The 25151-nt window shown below is 30.1% G+C and overlaps 1 protein-coding gene across 47 annotated transcripts in view; it reads left to right on the forward strand.

Moving 5' to 3' along the window:
- The window catches only part of Rims1 (regulating synaptic membrane exocytosis 1), a 447890-nt gene that overhangs the window by 286499 nt on the left and 136240 nt on the right, over positions 1–25151 (forward strand). For 38 of the 47 annotated variants that reach the window (XM_058578848.1, XM_058578854.1, XM_058578856.1 and 35 more), the window contains 11 exons: positions 308–407; positions 4541–4664; positions 7974–8020; positions 9870–9982; positions 11830–11960; positions 12410–12581; positions 12715–12868; positions 13940–14011; positions 18716–18872; positions 19575–19700; positions 21307–21369. In XM_058578848.1, the coding sequence (XP_058434831.1) occupies positions 308–407; positions 4541–4664; positions 7974–8020; positions 9870–9982; positions 11830–11960; positions 12410–12581; positions 12715–12868; positions 13940–14011; positions 18716–18872; positions 19575–19700; positions 21307–21369 (1259 nt within the window). The remainder of the gene's footprint in view (positions 1–307; positions 408–4540; positions 4665–7973; positions 8021–9869; positions 9983–11829; positions 11961–12409; positions 12582–12714; positions 12869–13939; positions 14012–18715; positions 18873–19574; positions 19701–21306; positions 21370–25151) is intronic. The other 9 variants (XM_058578860.1, XM_058578861.1, XM_058578851.1 and 6 more) reach the window with 2 other exon arrangements.

Raw genomic sequence — 25151 nt, forward strand, 5'->3', positions numbered from 1 at the left:
TAAACACTTGCTGTTTGATGTAAGTCAGAGAGACATGGCACCTGTCTTCCAAATGCATACATTATTTTGGTGTCTTGTTATTGTTAGGTTAGTGTAAGAAATCAGTAAACAAATTTCCTTAGAATACATGGTCATCACAAATATAATGAAATATCTTCTTTTCAATATTAGTTTCTTTATTTAAAAAGATATTGTACTTCACTAATGTTCTCACACTTAATTGTAAAACATTATAAAATACTTTCTCAAATTAATAAAGTTGTATTTCATATGAATCTTAAGAACTTATAACTTTGTAATCATCCAGGTTGTTGGAGGAAAAATGACTGACTTAGGACGTCTTGGTGCTTTCATCACCAAAGTAAAGAAGGGTAGCCTGGCAGATGTAGTTGGACACCTGAGAGCAGGTAAAGCTTCTTTTTTACATTCAAACATGCTATCAATGCATGGATTGGTAGATTTCAATTTGGGATGATTTATTTACATATTACGTTTACACTACTAATTAATTTTAATGCATATATAAAGCTTTTTTCTAATAGAGACACGAATGTGATTTTCATAAGGAACTATACATAAGTAGCAATCTGTAGAGATTGAGTAGGAATATTTTTATTTATGTAAAACACAGAGATGCAAAATGCTGAAGGATTATTTTTGTAGATGACTTTATAGTATTGTTACCAGACTTCAAGTCTAAAACAGTTTAGCTTTTTAAAACAAATTCCACCTCATTATTTACAGTAATTACTAAAACTTTTCACAGAATCCCCAAACAATTATTTAGGAACAGTGTTTTTCATAAAACATAGACATAGTCACATTTATGATGCATATTACATAATAAAATATTCTTAATTAAAATGAGACATATTGTACTCATGCAAAAGAATCACTATTTAGTATTCAGAAATATGTATTGTTCTGTAACTTTAACATGGCACAATAAAATCATATAATATATTCAAATGTGCTATATATCCAGTAGCAACACTTTTAAAATATATTTTTGGTAAATTATTTTCTGCTTATTTTAGTTAAAATCACATTAACCGTCTTCTTTGACTTCAGTTCAGAGTTGATTATTAACAACCTATAATACATAGAGAACATTTCCAGCCTGTATTTTCTATCTTGATAACTTCAGAAAAATATTCTAGGAGTCTTAAAGACTTCTTGATGTGATTACAGAAATCGGTTCAAAATCATTTCAAGTTTTGTTTTTTCTTTGATAGGGACCTTCTATATTAGGTATTATATAAGGAGAAAATCCAAATTGAGTTTTTTTCCATTTACTATATGACTTTGAAGATGTGTAGCAGTACCGTGTACCATTGTTTCTAATCAAAGACTAGTCATTGATTTAATAAGAAAGTAAGTCAATTAGGGATGACTATCTTAGTAAACTGAATTGTTGTACAAAACTCAAAATATACTCCAAAAAAGTATGAAAATCTGTGGTGGATAATATAACTTTAACTACAGAAAACTGAATTTGTAGATCAGATTATAAGCATAATATCTTTTGATTTTGTACTTGTGTTTTAGTAGATGATTACTTGGAAGAAGTCAATTCAGGAGTTGTTCTGTATAATATACCTCTTAGTGATTAATTTCATTTATTTAACACCCATGGGCTGAGAAGTTAAAAGCTCAATTAAGATAACTATAAAACACATCAGTGTACATTTTACTTACAGCAGTTTATGTATTTGAAGCAACTAAAGCTTTTTAATAGACTTGATCATATAGTCTGACTTACATTTTAATATAGGATTGATTTTTCTTTTGTTTGCATATAAAAATTGCTGGCCTATAAAAAACGAAAACACTATTTTTTTCCATTTATTTCACCTCTGGCATTTGGAATCTTGCTATAATCTTGCCAGAACTTTCTGCAGCCCTGCTCTCCTTCAATTTCATTCATGCACTTCATTGCTATTTGGCCTAACCATCTAAAACATAGAGGCACTGCTTATTAAGATTCTTCATGTCTCTTGGTCATTCTTTGTTCAAGTCAAAGCTTGGTGACTATCTCCTGCTAACACTTTCCACTCCCAGTTATGTCAGTCTTCCTGGCAAGCTGTTATTACCCATATATAAGATGTGATCAGTGCCTCTTGTCTACCTGATTGCTCTATTGCTCTGCTGATGAAGTCTTTTGCATTCTTCAAAACTCATCTCAAGTTGTCATAATTGAAAAGAGTCCTGATACTCACTTGAAGCAATAACTTAATCACTACTTCTCTGGTGCCACCTGTCTCTATCTCTGTTTCTTGAATGTACTGCTATCCTTGCATAAGACAAATTTTATTAAAGTTATTTGCTTACATATTATTTCTCTACCACCAAATACAAAGACAGAGAAAGGGTCAACATTCTGTTTGTACCCTCACTGTCTATATCCCTGCCTGAAAAGATCAGATTATTCATATATAAGTAATGGTAAAAAAGCCACTGGTTTAGGAGTTGTTGATTTATAAGTAAAAACTAATCACATGTATTAATTTAATTTGATATTAAAAGCTGTGCTTCCAGATTGCTGTCTATAAACAGGAGGATTTTATAATACAGTATTTTGTAAAATATTGATTGCAGCTCATTATTGGATAGCATAATTAATTTAATTGTTTATATTCATTATTTTTTAAAAAATTGAAATACATAATATTTTTAAAAATTTAAAACATAATGGAAACTATCAGGGTAAGTATTGTTCTGTAAACTACTTTCTAGCATGTAAATGTATGTGTATGTACATATGCATACATGTATACATATTATTGTTATATATGTGTACTGAGTCATGATGTAAATTTCCTTTCCTTGGTCAAAAAAATTTGATAAAACTCCTGATATGCTATAATCTGTAATTATTTTTTTTTCCTTTTTAAAATAATGAAGTAGATTCGTTGACTATTTGAAAAACTTTTTTTTCTAGGTAACTGCTTAGAGAAAATTATTAGAAATTATTTAAATATTGTCAATAACAATACTGTTTACCAAATCAAAACAGCACATGATGTGCTTTTTCAACATTTACTTTTTACTTTCAAGTAATCAAAACACCTGAAAGAAAAAAAAAATAGTTACTTTAAAAATAGTCCTAGTAAAACATTTTTTATTGTTGTAAAAAATGACCTAACCAAAAGTAAAAGATTTCATGTTTAGTCCTAGTTTTAAAATTGGTAACAATATTGATTCCTTAGTTCAGCACATGGTTACTTAGCCCCTAATATGTTCTAGATACTGAGAACAACAAAATAAGCATCCAAACATTCAGATGCCTCCACATGCCACCAAGGGCTGTAGTAGTTCAGCTGTGAAACCAGAGTTTTGAGATGAGACTAGACTCCCCTCTTTGCCAATTTCCTCTGGGTTCTTGTCTCACTAATTTTGAAGAATAAAATTTATGGATGATCATGGAAGGAAAAAGTAAACAGAGCAGGAAGGGAAGAGTAAACTGAGTAGGATTTATTTAAGCAAGAAGAGATAGAACTCCTGCCATGCTGGAGGTGGCCTGATAGCAGAAAAACTCATTTTGGTGTGGTTGAATGGGGCCCATTATCCTCACTGCTTGGTCGTTTTACTGTCTATTTAATCTTCATTCAACTCAGCCTTCTATTGTCAATTGAAGGGGTCTAGAACTATCTGGGAACTAAATATATGCTAAATATTTATGAGAATAAATCTTTGTTTCCAAATGATTTATGGTGAAAACTCTACTCAAAGTAATAACTATTCGTCATTAACTTCCATTTTTTAATGCAGCATCATACTATATTTCTTAATGAATTTTGAACTATTTAACAAACTAAGTAGTAATTTATATTTTTTATTTTTTAAAATATTTTTATATTTGTACTTTGACATTCACTATATATCATGTATATAATGTACATGTTTTGAGCATCTGGAAGTGGGTTAACTGTCATGCAAGTTTTACATCTGCTTGCTTCGTAACTTTGCCATAGCTACCTGTGTTACCCTGTGGGTGTGAATTCAAATCCTTTCATGCATTTTTATTCTGTTGTGCATCTGGTGAAGACAATGAAGTGTGATTTATAACTGAAAAATTCATGCTAACAAATGTTAATCGCTATTTTTACCAAAATAAAAGATTTATGCAGTTTAATAAGAATCATACATAGAGTTGCTTACATTTATTATATGGAGGGCATGCTGCTAATTATTATTTTCTAATGTTTCCAAAATAGGCTGTGCTAGTTCCATCCCATAGCATGAGATTATTTTTATATTATTTCTGGTATATCTCAAAAGATAAAGGCAGTTTTATATTGTACTGTTTTCAATGACCAGTAATATTTGGGAGAAAAAAAGGAAAACATGAAAACAATAAAGGTGTTCAAAAAAACCTTTAATTCACATTATATGGCAGTCAATTTGCTTTCAAGAGCAGAGCCTAGGAAATTAAATTATTTGTATATGTTTTGCATTTCTTTGTTAAAAAAAGAGAAAAGATAAGAAAAATAAAACAGAATATATAAGGTAAAAAAATACCCTTTTTTTTAAATTCAAGGGGATGAAGTTCTAGAATGGAATGGTAAACCCCTGCCGGGAGCTACAAATGAAGAAGTTTACAACATTATTTTAGAATCAAAATCAGAACCTCAAGTTGAAATTATTGTTTCAAGGCCTATTGGGTAAGGCTAAAAAAACTTGCTTCTTAAGTTTAGTAAATTACATGTATTAGTAGGGTTTTAAAAAGAAGTTTATACATTCATACAGTACATGTTAACATGGATAGATTTTTCATCAATTATGGGCATACATTTTAGATTTTTAAAATTTCTCAATTTTTAAAAACTGGACTACTGAATATTTTTACTACATTTTAGAAGCTCCATAATCTAACAATTGTAATATCAAAAGTATCAATATGTATTTTTCAAAATTGAAATAAAAAGTGATTTTTTTTTAGTAGCAGAACTTATTTTCAGAAATTCTAATTTAAGGAGTAGTATTTTCTTTAAAAGGAATTAGTAGCAAACTCATCTTGTGATATTTAAAATATTAATGATTTTATATGTCTTCATGAGATTTTTGCTATTCTACAAAGAACAAAATATTTTTTCTATATCTTTACCAATTGGGTGGTTCCCAATTAAAATCAAGGAAATATTTTGATATTTGACTTATAATAATTAATCATAGTAATTGGTATCATTTTTAAAACCTTAATTTTAAACATAATTTAATTATTTATAACCAATAGAATACTTTCTATATCTCTATATTTCCCCTATTGTTAGCTTTTTCTAGCAAAACTGCAAATTCCAGAATAAATATTCATTTTGCAAGTCTATAATTTTTAGGAAGCATTTTGTACCATCTCATCATAGTTGGCTTAATGTTTGAATGTATTCTTGGAAATAATTCTTTTTTTCCTATTCTCCAAGATATTATAGAGCCATTAATTCAGACTTTTTATGTTGGAAGACTGCTAACCTTAATTTTTGTTGTCCTCATGAATATATGTCAATGCAAAACATACAAGAAAATATAATAATCCTAATTTCAAAGGAATGAAAATGTATAATCATATACCAAAGAACATCAATATATATAAAACTCTAAAATAAAGGCAAACTTTTAACCAGTTTTAAGTCATTAGTAGACATTGAAGACCTTTGCAAAAGTATAGTTCCATGTAGATGTTTAAAATAACTCTATGATTTATGATAGTTTTACATGACATATGTTCTATTGCTGAGGTAAATATGAGACTGGAAAAGAGGTAAGTAAATTAGAAAATGAATCAGAAGTTATATAAAAATAAAATTTAAAATCAAGCTCTGCACACATTTTCAAATACTTTCAAATATATATATATATATATATATATATATATATATATATATATATATATATAATGGTTTAAAAGTAATAAGCAAAAATATCATTGATTATGGTGATTTAAGAAACCAACAGACAATTAAAGTAGACTGGAATACTATTTTTATTTTTCTATGAAAACTACTTAAAGCAATGATCATCTATCTACATAGCCAAACTCTAAACTATTATGGATTATGGAAATCAAAAAAATATAGAATACAAAGATTATGTTTGAAAAAGAATCAAAGCTGGCATCAACTTTCCAGTGATTGTATTATTAGAATAATTCTAGAGATATTTTAACCATGGGGTTTAATGTAGTTCTGTTCAGCAACTATAATTAAATTCAAAATGCAAATATTTATTCATAATTTATGTACATAATGATTTCAGGAATGATTGGCACAGCTTATGAGACATTAGCCATCTTGAGGTATTGACCATTTGGGAGTCCACCAAATATAATACCCTTAAACTTTGATGCTTATAACTGATATTTAAACTCCTTTACCACATAACTTGAGAGTAGAACTGATTAAGAAGACCTGTATAAACATCATGGGAAAATTTATGTGTGAAAATGTTACTAAAGTATTTAGCATTAAATAAATTTTGATTCAAAATCACTTTAACTTTTTAATAATTTCTTCCCTGTCCTTCTTTCAATGATGAATAAAATTCAAAGTCTATACCTTGCTTGAGGGTTCTAAATTCTAATTTTGTAATTGGCTATGAGGCTGCTTTTCAAAGAAATCATACTATTTAAAAATTATTGTTTGTGAATTTTTTATAATTTACCTTTATGTGCTTAAATGAATTTTGAATAAACAGGATAAATAGTTGGTTTCTTGTATTTTAGTCTCTTAGTTACAAATTCATATAAATAATTTATTTTATTTAAACTTATACAAAACTATACAAAAGAAATAAATTTCCCAAGATACACAGCACAGAGTATAATTTGTAAAATTTCAAAAGAAAATTTGTAAAAGTTGTAGGTCATTATGCACATTACTTATAAAAATATGAAAATAAGAGGGCAGGAAAACAATCAAACAGTGAAAACTATTTTTATTTTCCTTGCCCCCTAAAAATGTAAGGAAAATCAAAGCACAAATTAGGTCACAAGGTAAGTAATTAGAAATTCTTAAATATTATGCTGTTAATTCTGTTGATACTAGCTAACTCCAGTCTACTTTAATATGTCATGTTAATATTTCCTATAGTGTTAATCTTCTTAAATTAATATTAAAATATCTTTGTAAAAGGAGAGGTAAAGTAATATTATACAGTATAATAGCAAACAAGGTGGTCCAGGGTTCTTAAGGTCACAGTGGATAATGGCTTAAACTAAGCCTATCTTATATATTTCTTCAGAGTAATTTGTGAGTGTGATAGGAATGGGTATTCTTACAGTCATTTTCTAGTCATACAGCAAATAGCCATATATTTAGCTAACTTCAGTTTGGAGATAGGAATCTCCATGAATATTATATATGTGCATATGTATTAGATATTCACATATATATATATATATATATATATATATATATAATTGTTTGGCTTTTCTGTTGCAAGCTTGAGCCATCTTTAATTTCCAAAGCGATTCATTCTTTTCATTTTATTAACTTTGCCCATGATATTCACCATATCATTTGATTTTATTAAGAGATATTCCCATCCCTTTCATTCAGTAAACTCTTTCAGATGTGTTCGTAAAGCATACTACTGATTTGTAAAATTTGTGTCATTTTGATTTTCTATAATGGAAGTAGAATATTATCTTTAACATTTTTTATTTCCAAAACCTGCTGTTTTGGTAGTAAAAATATTGTGGTGATTTTATCCACAATATTAGTCTGATTGTTGTCATGTTAAAGTGTTTTGCTGTTAAATATCTAAAAACTTATTTTATTGGAGTTTTTTTTTGTGTGTGTGTGGCGTTTGACATCCATGTACATCAGTAGTTATCTAAATAGTAAGTCCTCTCCATTTCTACATTTCTAAAGATGCAAAAGGATTTTTTTCTGCATCATAGAAATAAAATGGGCTGTGATTGCCTCAGCCAGAGTAGTTCACCTAATCGGATTTTTACAATACCCTCTTTCTTTTAGTGACATTCCCCGGATTCCTGAGAGTTCCCATCCTCCACTGGAGTCCAGTGAGTATGAGATTTCTGTGTTATTATAAAGTTTAGAACTAAATCAAAGAGTTAAGACTTATCCTTTTCGTCAGTTATTTAACATAAAGGAATTGGTGTTACCAGACTAAGGTTGTCCTCACTGATACCAGAATTTGGCCACCATGCCAATATTGGAAGCCCAAAAAAGTTTCCTTTAAGATTTTTCTTTTTTTGCTTTTACTTTTGTGGCTATATAAAGGTCTTTACTACAGTATTAATTTAATGCCAATCCATGGCAAAATAAATTTTTGGGTCATTCTACATTATGAATAAAATGTTAATATTTGTCTCTATTGTATACAATATAATCTTAACTCCTCCTGAATGACTTCAATTTCCACATAGATAATTTTTTTCAGTCCTCTAGCTCCACAGTGAATTTTCTTTCTGCCCACTGGCTTCCATTATTATATCTGAGACTATTTTGTTGTAGATACAATTATTTGTTGTTATGTCTATTTATGAGGTTGCTCATAAGACTGAGCTGCTAACCAATCAAACAGAATAATTCGGTATCAGAACAAATTTTTATCTACAGAAAACAGAACTATTAGAGGTTTAATAATTGAGCTCTGAGAGATTCATGACTGTTTTGATGAGAAGTGGCTGGAGCTGGAGAATAATACTAAATGAAATTAGCCAATCCCCCAAAAACAAATGCTGAATGATTTCTCTGATTTAAGGATGCTGATCCATAATATGCTATGGGCAGAGGGTGAGGGGATGAGAGGATTAAATGAGACTAGGATATAAAAAGCATGCCATCATGTTATCATACCTGCAGGTTTGGCTTTGAGATATAGACCAATGTAGATGGGAAATAGGACTAACTAGTTGCATAATTATGGTATGGATAAAATTTAAAAAATTAACAGATTCTTATATAAGAAACAAACTGATTTTAGAAGCAACAGTGTTCCTGTTCTGAGTCTTGATAAAAATTATCTTAAAAGAGATCTGATAAAAGCAACATAGTAACAAAGACTATTTTACAGATCTGTTTCTTATAAGTTTCCTTTAGAGTCTAGGAGATGATGGCATGTGGCTTAATTTAGAGTTAATTAGTGAGTGCGGAAAAACAGTATGTCAATGACATACCTCAGGCAATATCCACAAACAGTATGAAACAATTGCTAAGTTTGAATGGCTCTGTGTTCAAGGTGATACTAGTCGGGTAATTGCACTCTGTTAGCATCCTACCCTTACCCATGTTGTCAGGGATACACACTATGAGAAAAGAGAACCAGCCTCCTTTATTTGAGGGTAAAGGAAGTCATTTGTCATGAATTAATGAGAAAGTGCATTCACAGAGGCTAAAGAGATTCATAGTAAGATTAAAAGTAACAAAGATAAATTTAAAAACAATGATGTAATATAAAATTAGATGTGATTCATAAATTATATTCCATATGTATACATTTTAATTTTCTAAGATACCTTATAATAAATGATCCATTTGCCACCATAATGAACACAACAGGCACCATATTCCTTATTACTAATGCATGAGCCTATACCTATATTTGGATTTATAAGAGATTATGCAGTACTGTACCCTGCAGAAATATAGCAGATCAATAACTTTTAAGTTGAAACAAATAAAGGCAACATTTTGCTAAATCATTCAAAATATCTTCAAAACAGGAGCTTAACCAAAGAAAACAAAATGGCTTTCCATAGCTGTACCTTTAAAAGTAGGCTCTATTATTAATGCTGGTAATTATTATTTTATACAAATAACAGGTACATTAAATATTTTATTTAAAAAAAGAATTATTCCTTGGACTTAAACACACTTAAATGTTACTTAAATTTTTTCTCATTTTAGGTTCAAGCTCCTTTGAATCTCAAAAGATGGAAAGGCCTTCCATTTCTGTTATTTCTCCAACAAGTCCTGGAGCCCTGAAAGATGCCCCACAAGTCTTACCAGGGCAACTTTCTGTACGTATATTTTGTACATACAAAGATACTTAGCATTTGTCACTCTTTGAGTGTGTCTTAACAAAAATCCCTGGCTTTCCTTGAAACCTACAATAAATATGTAGTCATATGACACTATAATCACTTTGTTAATTTTTAAGCATTCCTTCAGCTATTCCTTTAATTCATATATTTATATGGAAATATTTATTGAATGTCCACAATATACCATATCCTTAAATGTTACTTAATAAATGGAAACCTAAGTAAAATATTCATTATTTTGCCATGTCATATTAATGTTTCTAAGGCAATAATTATTTATATATAATTTTCTTAGAAAGTCATGTTTAATGTACTTAACCCCTTCTGAGTCTAGAGCCTGAGAAACTTAAATTTAAAATAATCTTTGTAGATTCCTAAGGCATTTGGTGAAATGATAGCACTGCAGGCACTCTAAAAAAATTGCCATTTCCCTCACTTGTGTCTCCATGTGATCTGGGGAAAGCCAGGATTTGGACACCATAGCTAACTATTATGAAGAGATTGTAGATTGATTCAGAATATGGGACATATTATGAAGAGATATGTAGATTGATTCAGAATATGGGACATATGAATAAATAACTAAAAAGAAAACCTAGCTTCAAATTATTCTACAATTAATTGATTTTTTGTTGTTTTGGTAATGTGTTTATTTCTGTTTCTCTCTTTGCTATTCTTAGTTTTAATTAGTCAAAGATAAATGTAAGCTCACTTATTTCAAAGGCTTTCTTGGTTTTCACTCCTACTTTTAGTATAATTAATATCTTAGTATAGTCCCTTATATTTATTTTATCTGCCTTAAAATCTTTTTTTTTTTTTAGTTTGTGTATACTCTTCGCCTATACTTTTAAAAGAGTGAAAATCTATTGGGGTTTTATGAAAAATGTCTCCCTAGTATTAACTGAGAACTGGAGGGTTGGATTCATACAGATCTGGATTCTTAATTTGCCCCTCGCTATGAAAAAACACTCCCATATTAAAATAGCTTATTTTGTTATCATGACTCTTAAATATGCTCCAACATGTGATCATCAGCCATGTATATTTATATTTCTTATTCAACCATAAAATCCAAAGGAACTTCTAGATTAAAGAAATAAAACGAACTCTATGGTTACTTTAATGTGTCATTACTGCTGCCAGCACAAATCTCTCCTGACAGCTGAAGTTTGGTTCTAAGGGTTTTGACAACAGAATGTCAGTGTGCTGTTTCCCATTTTTCTTAGTTTAACTATCAAGCAATTTTAGTTAGCAGAAATACCATCTGTCCCTCATGTGGTTTGAAGATATCATTTATGCACTGAGTCCTCCTTTGTTTATTTTCCCCTTCTCATGAATTAGCCTGTAGTAAGTTAATCATAAAACTTAAATGAGAAAAAATGACAGAAAACACTTAGTAGCTTCCCAATGTCTTTTAGTCTCTTATATCTGAATACTGAAACTTCTTTCATCAACCCATGGCACTAAAAAGTGCATTTAGCTGATCTATGATCGAGTCACTGGTAACCACCAAACTTTTGGGTTAAGCATTTAAAAAACAAGGATAATGATTTCAATATTGCCCTCTTCCCCAAATTGTGGCATAAGATATAGTACTGTAGGCCTGTCAGCTGTAAGTTAGGTTCAAAATGCTTCGAGAGAAAAGTTGAATTCTAAATGATTACACTTTCCAGTTGGTGTTCTTTTCAGAAATAATACATGAAGTTTTATTATAATACAATTTAAATGTTTTTCTTTAAATATAATTTTAATATTATTTAATGTAAAAATTATAATACTTCATGCTTTTTTTAAAAAATAATTCCTTTCTGCATTGCTCTTAGGTGAAGCTGTGGTATGATAAAGTGGGACACCAGCTGATTGTAAATGTTCTGCAAGCAACAGATCTACCCTCTAGAGTAGATGGGCGTCCCAGGAATCCTTATGTAAAAATGTATTTTCTTCCAGATAGAAGGTAGTGAATAATTTTAGAAAAAATGCTAAAATATGTACTAACAGAAGAGATAGAATATTTTCTTCTGAAATATATTTTCTAAATGTAACAGATTATTTTTTCAGAGGGAGCAAACTTCATTTTATATGAAAAAAAAAAAGTCCCTCAAGCTTTTTGTTTACTTGAAAATAATCTGGCAATTTTTAAACATGTTCATTACCTTGTTTATCCATGTCTTTGATAGCAGCACATCATTTAGAATATACCTTTGTGTGTTTGTGACTATAATCATAGCTTCTGCTTACATTGAAGTTGAAATTAGAATTCTATCTAACTCTATAGTGTTTTCAGACTTTTATTTTATACGCTAAAAGTAGTAAAAAACCAGTAGCAATATTACATGTAACTGCAGTAGGTGGCAGCATATACTTGTTTTGCTTGCTCATTTACAAAACATCCTTATTTTTCAGTGATAAAAGTAAAAGGAGGACCAAAACAGTAAAGAAAGTACTAGAACCAAAATGGAATCAAACTTTTGTCTATTCACATGTACATCGTAGAGATTTTAGAGAGCGAATGTTAGAAATAACTGTGTGGGATCAACCAAGAGTACAAGAAGAAGAAAGCGAATTTCTTGGAGAGGTGATGTATATTGTAGAGATTCAAGTCAAATGCTCAATGAGGTTTTTATTAAAAAATTACATGTTAATTATGATTACTGATAAATTTTGTTTTGGTAAAGGTGCTTAAATTAATTTGAGAACCACCCTTTCAGATCCTCATAGAATTGGAGACAGCACTTTTAGATGATGAACCACATTGGTATAAACTTCAGACACACGATGAATCTTCACTACCTCTGCCTCAGCCATCACCTTTCATGCCAAGGCGACACATTCATGGAGAAAGCTCTAGCAAGAAGCTTCAAAGTAGGTCAAGATCTTTTTAGTTACCAGAAAATAATTAAGTTTTAATGATCTAATTGGAGATTATCATGGAAGATACTTTTAAGGGTTTTATTACAGATTAAACTATTGGAAAATTGATCATCTATATAAAGAGTCTGGACAAAACTATTTTCTCCATTTTCACAATAAAATAACATATATATCATAGCAGAGGAATTCCAGAGCTAAGAGCTAAAATACTATGAGTTATAATTCTTATGCAAGACTCTTTGAGTTGCTAATTGGTTAAATGATAGAGTAATTTCCATCATTATTAATGGGTTGCTACATGTCAGGTCTTAATAACTTTATAGTTCATGGATATTTTTAGTCTTATATTAATAAGAAATATGCTTTTTAAACATAAAGTTTATTGTTATTCATTTGGTGGTCAGTAAAATTTATTTTGCTGTAGTATCTAGTAATTTTTTGAGTTATAAATAAATTTTTTTATCTAACAACCGGAATTAGAAACCTCATTTTGGTAATCTGGAACCAAATATTTTAGGTGTAATTGAATATTTCATGTTAGTCCTTTCTTTCAATCATTTCCCCAAAATTAATGTTTAATGCAGTATAATGGCAAATTCTAGAAACTAAACATACATATTTTAAAAAGACCCTGATGTCCTTTCAATAGTATGAGCTCCACAGAGCTCCATCCAAGGGAGGTTCTTTGAACCTTTTCCACTCAGCCCCATCTTTCCTGAACTGCCCAGGAAGGTGATTGGCTGTGTGGAAAACAGTGCGTATAAATGGCCATTGGCTTTTAGTGTAGAATTTTAATTAAAGAGTAATCTGAAAGGTCAAAATCTTATCTTACAAGGTCCCTTTGCTTTTATGTCTTCAGTATGATGCTATAGTGAGGAAATTCTTAGAAAATATCCTTAGAAAACAAACATTAATTACATAAAATATCATCTCAAGTGTTTATACTATTCTTGTTCAAAAGTATTGAGTAGCAATGTATTTAGTATAAAAAATTGACCGTATCCTTTACATTTCATAAACCAATCAGACACAGAGGTATCTGTTTGCCTTACTGTTGTGCAGGATCTCAGCGAATCAGTGATAGTGACATCTCAGATTATGAGGTTGATGATGGTATTGGAGTAGTTCCTCCAGGTGCGTTGGTGAAGAGCATGGCTCAGCTTCACTGTGCTTCCTTGCTTGTTTTCGCTGTCAACTTCTAGACTTTTTTGGGATACTGAACTGGAGATCTGTAGCACAGAAAAATCAGTATTTTACTATTCCATGGTGACTTGCATTTCAAATTTTTAAGAAAGTTTAAAATGTAATAGTATCTATTAATAAACATCCCTATGACTTAATTTAGGTTCATTCATTGAAGTTTAACTAGGTGAAATCAATCATTATTTCACAATGCTCTTAGCAAAAGTGAAAATATGAATTTCATTTTGAAAGAATATGATGAATTGTATTACATAAAATTCCATTCTTCCGTGTTTCATATTGTATTTCTGTGATTCTCTTTCCTCCATTTCTGAGAACACAGTAGCCTTCCATGGAATATACTGAGAAAGGTGCATGGCAGGGCTTATAACTGCATGTGGCATGGCTATAATTTTAATACTTTTGTGATGTGTACACTACTGATTATACCTAGAATGTGTGTGTGTGTTGTCAAATCAGAAAGTGCCTTAGAAAGATTCGAAACTCATTTGAAGTCTTATCTTTTATTCATTGTATAAACTAGTGAGATTTTTGTGATATTGTACAGTCCAAATTTATGTTTTCTGTATGACTTTTGTCAAGGAAGTGTGTAAAACCAAGTAGTAATGGCTTACTTTTTTGGGTACTAACACTATATTGCTTTATTAATTTAGTATTAAAAGGAAAGTAAATATTCCAATAAGAATAAATTAAAGAGCTAATCCTGGAACATATACATGTAATTATTAATAGCAGTTTGTTGGAATAATATTGTCTTAAGTCCCCTAGATTTACATAATTTCTCAGATAGGGATGCACTTAATTTGAAGGCAATGATTTTGGCAAAATTCATAGACTCCACACCAGTGACTAAGTTGGCAATTTGGAGAGATGCATACAACTTTATTAAACATAGGAGAAAATTATGGAAAATTCTCTCAAATCAGATTTCATTTGCTCTCTACAATCCAGAGAAAATATACTATTTAATCATGTATAAAAAGTAGTCAGTGTTGGTAAAACAATAAATCTAGTGCTATATACACCTACATACAATTATATAACTTTAATATCAGAGTATCAGTGAGAATTTTGAAAAAGATTGGATGACATTTTCTATTTGCTTTCTGTTTTATTTTTTTAATGATCATGGAAATTATGCACATTCTTGACAGAAATGATTACATAAAGTATAATAATTATTTTCATACAATTGAAGGCACATGTGGTTATCAGTTTAAATCCATTGACATATTCAAGTAGAATCAAATGGTTCTTTTTGGGAAAGTCATCAAATATAACACAATTCTTGGCTATTCATCAGCGTTAATGGTATTGTTACTACTTATATAAATAAAATTTACTTCTAAGAGTGGTTCCCATATTTTACTCACTTGTAATTTCATATTTTTATAGGGAGGCAGGACAGAATTAAGGAATAAATTAATAGATAATGAAATAAATATTTACTAAAATAATGCATTTCTTCTCTTTTCTGTGACACATTACATAGATATCAGCATCTAAGAAGTAAAAATGAGTTATAGGACCCACTATACATGGGAACAGTTCTTGGGTACCACCAAAGAACACTGAATTCTAAATATTCTTATATTCAGTACTGAAATATATTGCTCATACTATGTGTTTGTGAACATATAATCACTTGTATCATACAGAAGCAGTGTTTAAATTTTCTTTTCAAACAGTATTTTTCATTTTTCGTTAGTATTTAAAAATATAATATGCTGAAATTTGAAAGAATGTAATTAGTGATTTACATAGTAACTAGTGATTTACATAAAACATAACCAATAAATAATAAATTATGTTTCAGATGTCATTTCATAAATTAGTAAATGGGATCATGATATTCATTTATAGTTTCAGATGTACTCTTCATTGATCCAATGATTGAATATATGGTACCTTCTAAAGATATGTGTGGCAAAAGTAATATAATAAGCCACAGAGTAATAGATAGTATATTTTAAATAAAGAGGAAAGATGAGGCATTGAAAAAATGGGCAAGAAGTTAAAATGAAGTGAGGGGGTAAGTTAATAAACACACATAATGTATTCCCCTATCTTTTAGCAGCTGATCACAAATTTGCTTCTATATTTTCCAGCATGAGTATGAAGAGAACATTTATGTAGATGTGGATGCTAGTTCTACATGTTTAATGTACTCAGTGTAATTCCTGGTTGCATATGACCTGAAGAAGCTTAAAATCTTACCCCAGCCAAATCTTAAACTTTCCAATACCTTGACTTTTCTAGAATGTCTCCCACATATTTGCTATGTTTTGTTTTGTTTTGTTTTTTTATAGAGAGAAGCATAGCAGATTCTGAAAGCAGTTGATACCTCCATGGCTAGAGTTCTCAACTCTATAGCTTTGTGTAATTTAAAATAAATAATTATAGTGCCTTAAAATAATAAATACCATATAAAAAAGGCCCTCACTTGAGAAGAGGCATCTGGTAACTTAACCTTTTGAATGTTACAATAAATTCAGAAAATTAAAAAAAAAAAAAAACTCTCTGATTTCTAACTCTGAGCCAATTAAAACATTGGGATGAACACTAAATAGCAATCCGCCCCACTCATGTTTCTGAAGGTAGAGCACATATTTTCAATGCTTAATTAATCACAACAAGAAAGACATGTTACTTTTAAAAGCAAGAAACTACAAATGCATATTTATCTACAATGATTTAGTATAGAGTCAGACATTCAAATTTTGAATAATATAGCATGTAAATGAGACTTAGAATGACTTTGAGTCACCACAATAGTGTATGTTGCCTTCAATATACTCTCTGTATAAAATCGGAACTTTCTAGTGAATTTTAGGAAAAGTTATATTAAATAATCTTAGTGTATGAAAAGTTTTAGGGTAATATTTTGTTCTCTGAACTCTTTTGTTGATAATAGTATAAAAGAGGCATTGCTCTCTATATAAACACCAAACCCTGCAAAAAAATTATATATTTTAACGGCAAAATTCTTTAGAATTTCTCTCTTAATATTTAACTATACTACATCTAGTATATATCTTGAATATTAATTGAAATCATGAAATTGATCATGTTTCTAATTCAGTATTGATGTTCCAAACTATTGTATAATTGATACCAAATGGTAATTTAAATTGTTAAGTAAGTCTAACCTTGGATTCCTTATCCATGAAAATTGTGACCATTTTTATAATGAGCTGTGAAGTATATTCACTACCTGCTAATTTAGTTGGTCTGTTTCTCATCTTTATGTTACAATTTATACATCTGAACACCAAAAATATTTTCTACATAAAACTCAAAAAAATTGATAGCCATTTATTTGACAACAAACTGAAATATATGCATTTACAAATTATGCCATTTATGTTATCATTTTTGGTCAGTATAATGATGTTTTTAACATTATAACAAAGTAGTTTGAACTTGTTTTATCTCAGTATTATCATATTTCACTTTATGAGACATTTAAAAACCATGGTGATGTTTTAAAATTTAGTCATGAGATGATGTAGTCATAACAGATAAACTGCTGAGGAATTATTTGTAAGTGATGTTTTATGGCATATTTTTAAAAGGATGTGGGAGTTATCAAATAAAAAATGAACAAAAGCATGAGCTCTGTCCAGTTAGATTTTCATGGTTCATGTACATTTTATGTAGTTATTGTAAATAGAACTGTAGTTGTATATAGAACTGTATTACTACACATTATATTTTTAATTTTTCTTGCTCTAACAGTGATTCTTTTCAAGAAATTTTAAATTCTAAACCATTATTATGGATTTGAGATAACTATTTTATTTTACTCAAACCAGAGATGATATAAACCTTTTTGCTTCATGGGATAAATGGCCATTAGAATTTATTTTAATTGTATTTGTCTTAATTATATTAGCTTATGATAATAATTAACAAAATTATGCAATACTTTTATATGTCATCTTATAGATTTGATGACTTGTTAAGGTTGATTTTCTCTGCATTGCCATAATCATCTCTACTCATACAATTCATAATTTGACAATTATAGTCTTATCTCTGGTTTGCAAAATTTCACAATCAGTATTTGTAATAATAAAGAGCTGCTACCCTTCTTCATAAATTAAAATTGGCATGGAATTATTTTCATTTTTAAATTAAAATTGATATGATAGTTTCATTTTTTTTACTAGGCCATCTGTAGTCCAACTAAAATAAAATAATTTATTATTTGGAAGAAAAATTTAAATGAAAAACTTAAATTGAAGGAGACATAAAATTTCTAAGCATTGATTATGTATATCAACTATAATTCACTGTCAAGTGCTTCATTTATGTTGCTGAAAAGTAACTAATTCATTTTTTCTTTTAATTAAATAGTATCCCAACTCATCCTAATGTCTGAGGCATCATCTGTCATGTTTACATTCAGTTTCTTAATGGTAGCATAGAACCAAATTGCAACTGTTCTTATGCATGTATTTATCACACTCTGTGTCCATATACTTAGTACATTTGAGAATAAGGCTAATAATAATGATTGCATGGCATTTAATATTAATAGGTCAGTAAATGCTTTAACATAATTTCATATGTCCATGTTAATGTGTGCATTATAAAAAAGTACTAACAATTTTTTGTGTATACTTTTGCCAGTGGGTTATAGGTCTAGTGCTAGAGAAAGTAAATCAACAACATTAACTGTGCCAGAACAGCAAAGAACAACTCATCACCGCTCACGTTCAGTATCTCCTCATCGCGGCGATGATCAGGGAAGGCCGCGTTCACGTTTACCAAATGTGCCATTACAGAGGTAGGCTTAGTGTCCCTGTATTTTTTAATTAAAAACACATTGTGAATTTCTGCAATACTCTTAACTGAAATGAAACAATGGTTAGGTCAGTCGAATTATTTTTTTTTTCCAGAATTGTTTGTAGGCAAATGCTTCTTTATTCTTTATCCAACCTATGCAGCAATCTGTTCTTCAATCTTAAGAAATTTTTCAGAGAGTGAAAGAAGTTTATGTTCTAAGGATAAGTTTTGAGAAACTGTTTATATTTGTGAGTTTTCTCTCCTTTCAGGGAAATTTTATAGTAATCACTAAGAACTGTGCAGTGAAGTGACAAGGGATAAGGTTAGGAGGCAGAATGTATTTTTAGGAGATTTATTATTATTTCCTTGAAACACTTTAAAAGCTTGGAGAAGTAGATGAAATATCTGTAATATAGTACAATACTATATTACAGTACTCGTCAGTGGTTGTAATTAAGCAGATGAAAAATTGTGATCCTTTTTTGATAGAGATGCTAGAGAAGGTTGAAGAAATGCAGCACAGCCAAAACCTAGAGAATAAATACTTTTAACTCATTGATTAAAATAGATTTGGGGTATGATGGCAGCACTTTTTAAGCCATGTCATTTGTTTACCAATTGCTATCAGTTCCTTCCTCTTGGTCTGTCTGTCTGTCTGAGAGGATGATTCACTTTGACTAATACATTTTTATCATCATTTTAGGAGCTTAGATGAAATTCATCCAACAAGAAGATCACGTTCTCCAACCAGACACCATGATGCCTCCCGAAGTCCTGCTGATCACAGATCCAGAGATGTGGATAGTCAGTATTTATCAGAACAAGACAGGTACTTGTCCAAATTATGATATCAACATTACAAGTTTTTCTTTTTTCTGTTTTAATGTGCACAAATATTGTGGCATACTACATTAAAGAGTAAACATATGTCATCACTCAAAACACAACTTCTCTCAAGGAACAGCTGTTAAGATGTTCTTATAAAATTGCAACTCTACAAATATTTGGACAATAATATATTGTTATAAAACTTTTTTTCCCCAAAGTTACACTTCATGTCTATCTAGTTGTAAAGGCAAAATTTGTTCTTGAGTTAGACACCGACCTAAATTTTAGAAGGGAGCCTACATGAACAAGTTTCAAATATTTATCTTTTATGGGTCACAATGGTTGGGATGTTATTTTTCTAATTATAAAGATTGTTATTTATGAAATTAAAAACCTTTTGGAAATGGGTCATCTGGAAATTAATATTGCAGAGTGTTGGAGAGAACTTCATTATTAATGTTTTTATCATATACCTCAATTTTTCTGAAATATTATTCCAGAAATGTCTGTAAAATAGAAAATGTTGGGATGGAGTCTTTTGAATAACCATGTAATTTAGTTCTGCATGTATTTATGTACATATAATTCTTGGAAATTTATTATAAGTCTACATTATGAATTTGTTTTCCCACACATTCACAGCCTTTCTCCCCAGAATAACCACGTTTGTACTATAACTTGACCATAAGTTCAGGGTCTGATTTTTTTATCCCCCTTGTTGAATATTCTCTTCTGGCTTTTCAAAGTAGAGAAACTTTCCATGAGGAGTAGGGAAATGATGGTAGTGCTGAATGATTTATTGCCATGAAGACAAGGACCAGAGGCCAGGTTGAGCTTCTTACCTCCTAATTGTTACCCTGCTGTGGGATGTGGTGCCATGCCCTACAAGAGGGGAGTCACCCTGGACACTGGGACAGGGAAATGCTCTGAGAAATAGGATTCCAGACTGTTAAGCTTGAACTGAGTTGATTGAGGGCTGCTTTGCTTTTTTGACATTGATTTAGCACTCAGTGAATTTTACTGAGGAGGAAAAACAAAGGGTCACCTGACCAAGGAAATCAATATAGTGAAACTAATTTGGATAAAGAAAACAGTGTCAATTTTAAAAGAAAAACTCCTAATCAAGTACCTTCCCAATTGTTTAAGAAAAAACACATGGTATGGCATTTTCTGTAGCTGTTAGAGCTAAGAAAACTATCTTAAGTTGCTAAAAATAAATAAAAGTTTTAGGGTTCCAATTAGAATCATAAAATCAAATTTTGTATTTTTAAATAAATATTCAAATGTCTACACTTAGAAATCACTTCCTTATCTTATTTGGGTAAGGTTTATTTTTGTTTTGTTTTTATAGTCTGTGAAATCATTTTGAAAGACAATAGCAAGTCAGTAATAGCTAGGACTTCAACCATAATGTTTGTACTTTATTGTTTAACTTTTTTAAATGCTGTCATGTTTATTTTTGTTTAACCTCTCAAGCAAATATGCTAGTGCAGACAATCTGGTTTCTTCCCCTTTCATGTTTCCATCTGCATACCATTGGCATAATCCATGTCATTTAATGCTTCATAATGTATCTGTTTCACTCACCACCCATCCTGTCTGTGCAGTGAGCTTCTTATGCTGCCCAGAGCAAAACGAGGACGAAGTGCAGAATGCCTACATACTACCAGGTAAATACAGGGAACTGGTAACGGTGACTGTGTGTGATGACTCTCTCCATTCTACTATTCTTCCATCTCTCCCTTATTGTTATTATGACTTACAGGTAAAAGAAATTTCCCAACTATCCAAAAATTGTTTCATTGTGTATGGAGATTATGAAAAAATTTCCAAGCATATTTCAGTTCTAATCCAGGCAAACAATATTGCCATCTGTATATTTCAAAATCCAGAGACTGTTGAGCCTCTGTGAGACTATTTTTATGTTCATAAAACTGAGGAAACAGTTTCTAAAATGAAAATTCTAAATGCTCACTGTGAGCACCCCCCCACATACCTGTCTAGTCACAAGAGTTCTGATTTGTGCATAGCAATGTTATTGTTTTCATGATCATAATTTTGCTTTTTTAAATTTTCTTTCAGAATCTACTGTTATTTATGTTCTGTTTGCTTTTATTGCAGTGTTTACCAGTTCATTTGTTAATTTTTTTTAGTTGTAGTTGGACATAATACCTTTATTTTTTATTTATTTTTATGTGGTTCTGAGGATGAAACCCAGTGCCTTGCACATAGTAGGCGAGTGTCCCACTGCTGACCCATAACCCAAGCCCTATCAGTTCATTTTTAATGGCTGAGCTTCTGCTTCTTTCTTAAAAAGAGTGACAATGTTTGACATGTCAACTTCATAACTACCCACCCCTGCCAGTTGGAAGTTTGTTTGCAATTTTAACTTTCCCTTAAAGGCATGTAACAGTATGATACCTCTTTAGAAATTAGGAGAAAAGGTATGTAATACTTGCCTCTAAATCGGAACTAAAAGCTTGATGCTCATTATATCTCATTATATCTTGAATTTCAAATTAAAAAAAAAACTTCCATGTTGCTCATGGATTATAGTCTATCAATATTTATTGTCAATCTAAGTCTTTAACAGAAAAATAAAAAAAATAATCAATCAAGAAACACACACACACAAAAAAAACATGTTTCAAATATTTTAGCAAATTAAAAAAATAAGAGGATCGATAAAGAAAGGAGTATAACTAAATGCAAAGACAAGTGCCAGATTTGTTGTGTCTGGGGCAAATGTTGTTCTGTTCAATCCAAATTAAATCCCAAAATTAGACACAATTTTGTGTCTAAAATTATTCTACTTTTTTATGCCACAGGAAAAATTATGGAAGTAATTAGTTCTGCTTACCAACTGAGGAAAAAATATAAAATTATTAATATTATAAAAATCACCTTAAATTACTTATGATAAACCATCCATGCTTATTATTAGATGTCTTTCCAAACAAATAGTTTGCTAATAGGTATGTTTTGTTTGCTAATTCTGGAGGTTTTCTCTTATTTCTGTTGATGTGACTATGAATGTAAAAAAAGAAAAAAACTCAAAACAGATACACTCACAAATTCTTTATGTTTACTAATAAATATTGTATCTACCTGACACCCAGTGTGTATTCCTAGTACATTCATACCTTTAGTCTAAAGAGAATTGCAAAAAAATTTTTTTCCTTATTTTTTTTCTGGTGAAAGTGAAATATCGGGATATACAAAATATGATATACTAGTAGTTGCATCATTTTACACAATCTATCCTTAAGATGGATGCTTTACTAATAATTCAGAAATCCATATATAATATCTGTTTAATACAATTGGTACATTCATTTTGCATGTTAGAAGAAAAGCTTGATGCTTTATGTTAGCCTCATTATATCTTGAATATACATGTAACTGAATGTTCAACTGAGGCAGATAAAGCCCTGCTATGAAACACTGTTACAAAAAAAAAAAAAAAAAAATACCAGGAAGTAGAAGTAGAACTAACCAAGTGTATAGTTCAGAACATGTCACTAATATCTCCTCTTTTCCACCCCTTCCTGAGTTTTTAAATAGTAACAGTAATTGTTTCATTTAACTGATTCCACAACTGTCAATTATATTTTTTGTTATAAAGTTGTAACCACTATCATTTTATTCCTTAATTTTCAAAAACTACCCTTTCTTTCACTCCCTTATGTGTAATGCTAAAAATGTAGAGATAGAGAAAACATGAGTTTGAATATATGTATGTAAATGGAATCTTTTCTGCACTTGTACTCATGTATTTATAAAAGAATTTTATCTGTATTTGAATAAATGCATATATGTGTATATGTGCACATAAATAACCACCAATTTTGTGGATATAACAATAATATAGTTTGATTTCATAATAATTACAGAAATTTATTATTAATATGACTTTCATGGATGAATCCTAACCATTGGTATAAAAATTTTCCATATCATGTTCACTTAGAACTTTAAAAAAATAAAATCCAAGGATTTTATAATCTCCAGTATACATAAGAAAAATAAAATTTATTGCATACCAAGCACAATGTTAAATATTTAATTTACTTCATTTCAGTTTTCTACAGCACTTAATGTGCATATTATCTTCATTTTACAGATTAGGAAAATTGCTAAGAAAATTTGATACATAACAGAATAAGGATTTGAAATCAGATTGACAGATTTTCCAATTAACTAGTTTTTCCAGGAATACAATAATTCTTCTTGTGAGATTTTCTGTCAATAAAAGAGTTCAGAAACTTTACAAAGTCCCTCCTTGGAGATTTATTAGGCATATGGTATTAAAATTATGTACTAAAGAAACCTCTCTCATGTTATTTAATCCATTTCCCCTAAATTATTTATCACAAAATACTTGTTTTCATAAAACCTTTCCTCAGGAAGTGCTCATGTAGAGAGTGTCATATCAGATATAAATACTATCATCATATTTAATGCTCACACATTTTGTTGAATAGATATTATTTTCCTCTTTTGTAGATATAGAAATAAGCTTAGGGTCTTGACCTGAATTTTTCCAGTCTGAGCTAGTAAGTGGCAAAGTCAAGGTGTTTGTGCTCATGTTGTTACAAAAGATTAAGCATTCAGACTACAAATTTTGTGCTATTTTCCATTCTGTTTTTCATTCCATGTCAATCTCTGATTAGAATGATCCTGAAAAACAATAACTTTTTGAAACAATTGCTTAGAAAAATTTTGTAGCAACCTATTACTAAAGATATTTGCCCAATATTAGGGTTAGCAAAGACCACTCTGTAAAACTGGTAGAATCCTTTGTGTCAATAAACTTTTCCTGTAGTGTATACTTGAAAATGGTCTTTTGCTAAATTTTTAAACTGAAGTTTTCAGGGGTTCCCTCTGATTTGACCATTGGCATAACCACAATTAAACCAGGACAGTGTTTGATAATTAGTATGTCCTTGGCAAATGTTTACTCCCTGCCTATTCATCACACTTTAAACTAAAATGGATGCTAAATACTCATAATGAGTAATTAACTTTGTAGAACATTATTATTTACCAAAAAATTAATTAATGGACTGATTTGCCCTTCGTGGCTTATATAGTCCAGAAGCATTGATAGGTTTTAGGGGATTCAGGCAAAGTTGGGCCTTGTTTCTAGCATTTTATGCCAATTCAATATTCAAATTCGAATTTATATCAAATGTCTACCTCACCCAATTTCCAGTGGTGAATTAGATTTGGATCCAGAAGCAGATAAAAGAATCTTTTTTCCTTGGCAGTCACTTCTTGGTTGCCTTTTTCTTTTTCTTTGTTTTACTGAACTCAGTTCCATGTCTAGCCTTATTCCTGTAATGCTGGTCAATTCTTTGTTTGTTTTTAAAACAGAATTTTTACTTTCTTAGTTATATTTTAACTCCCAAATTACATAAACTATTTGATTTGTATTTTTAGCTATGAGTTA

Source organism: Marmota monax, unplaced genomic scaffold (genome assembly GCF_021218885.2).
Source record: "Marmota monax isolate L192 unplaced genomic scaffold, Marmota_monax_Labrador192_F-V1.1 WCK01_AAM20220418_F8-fsc00091, whole genome shotgun sequence".
NCBI classification, from domain to species: domain Eukaryota; kingdom Metazoa; phylum Chordata; class Mammalia; order Rodentia; family Sciuridae; genus Marmota; species Marmota monax.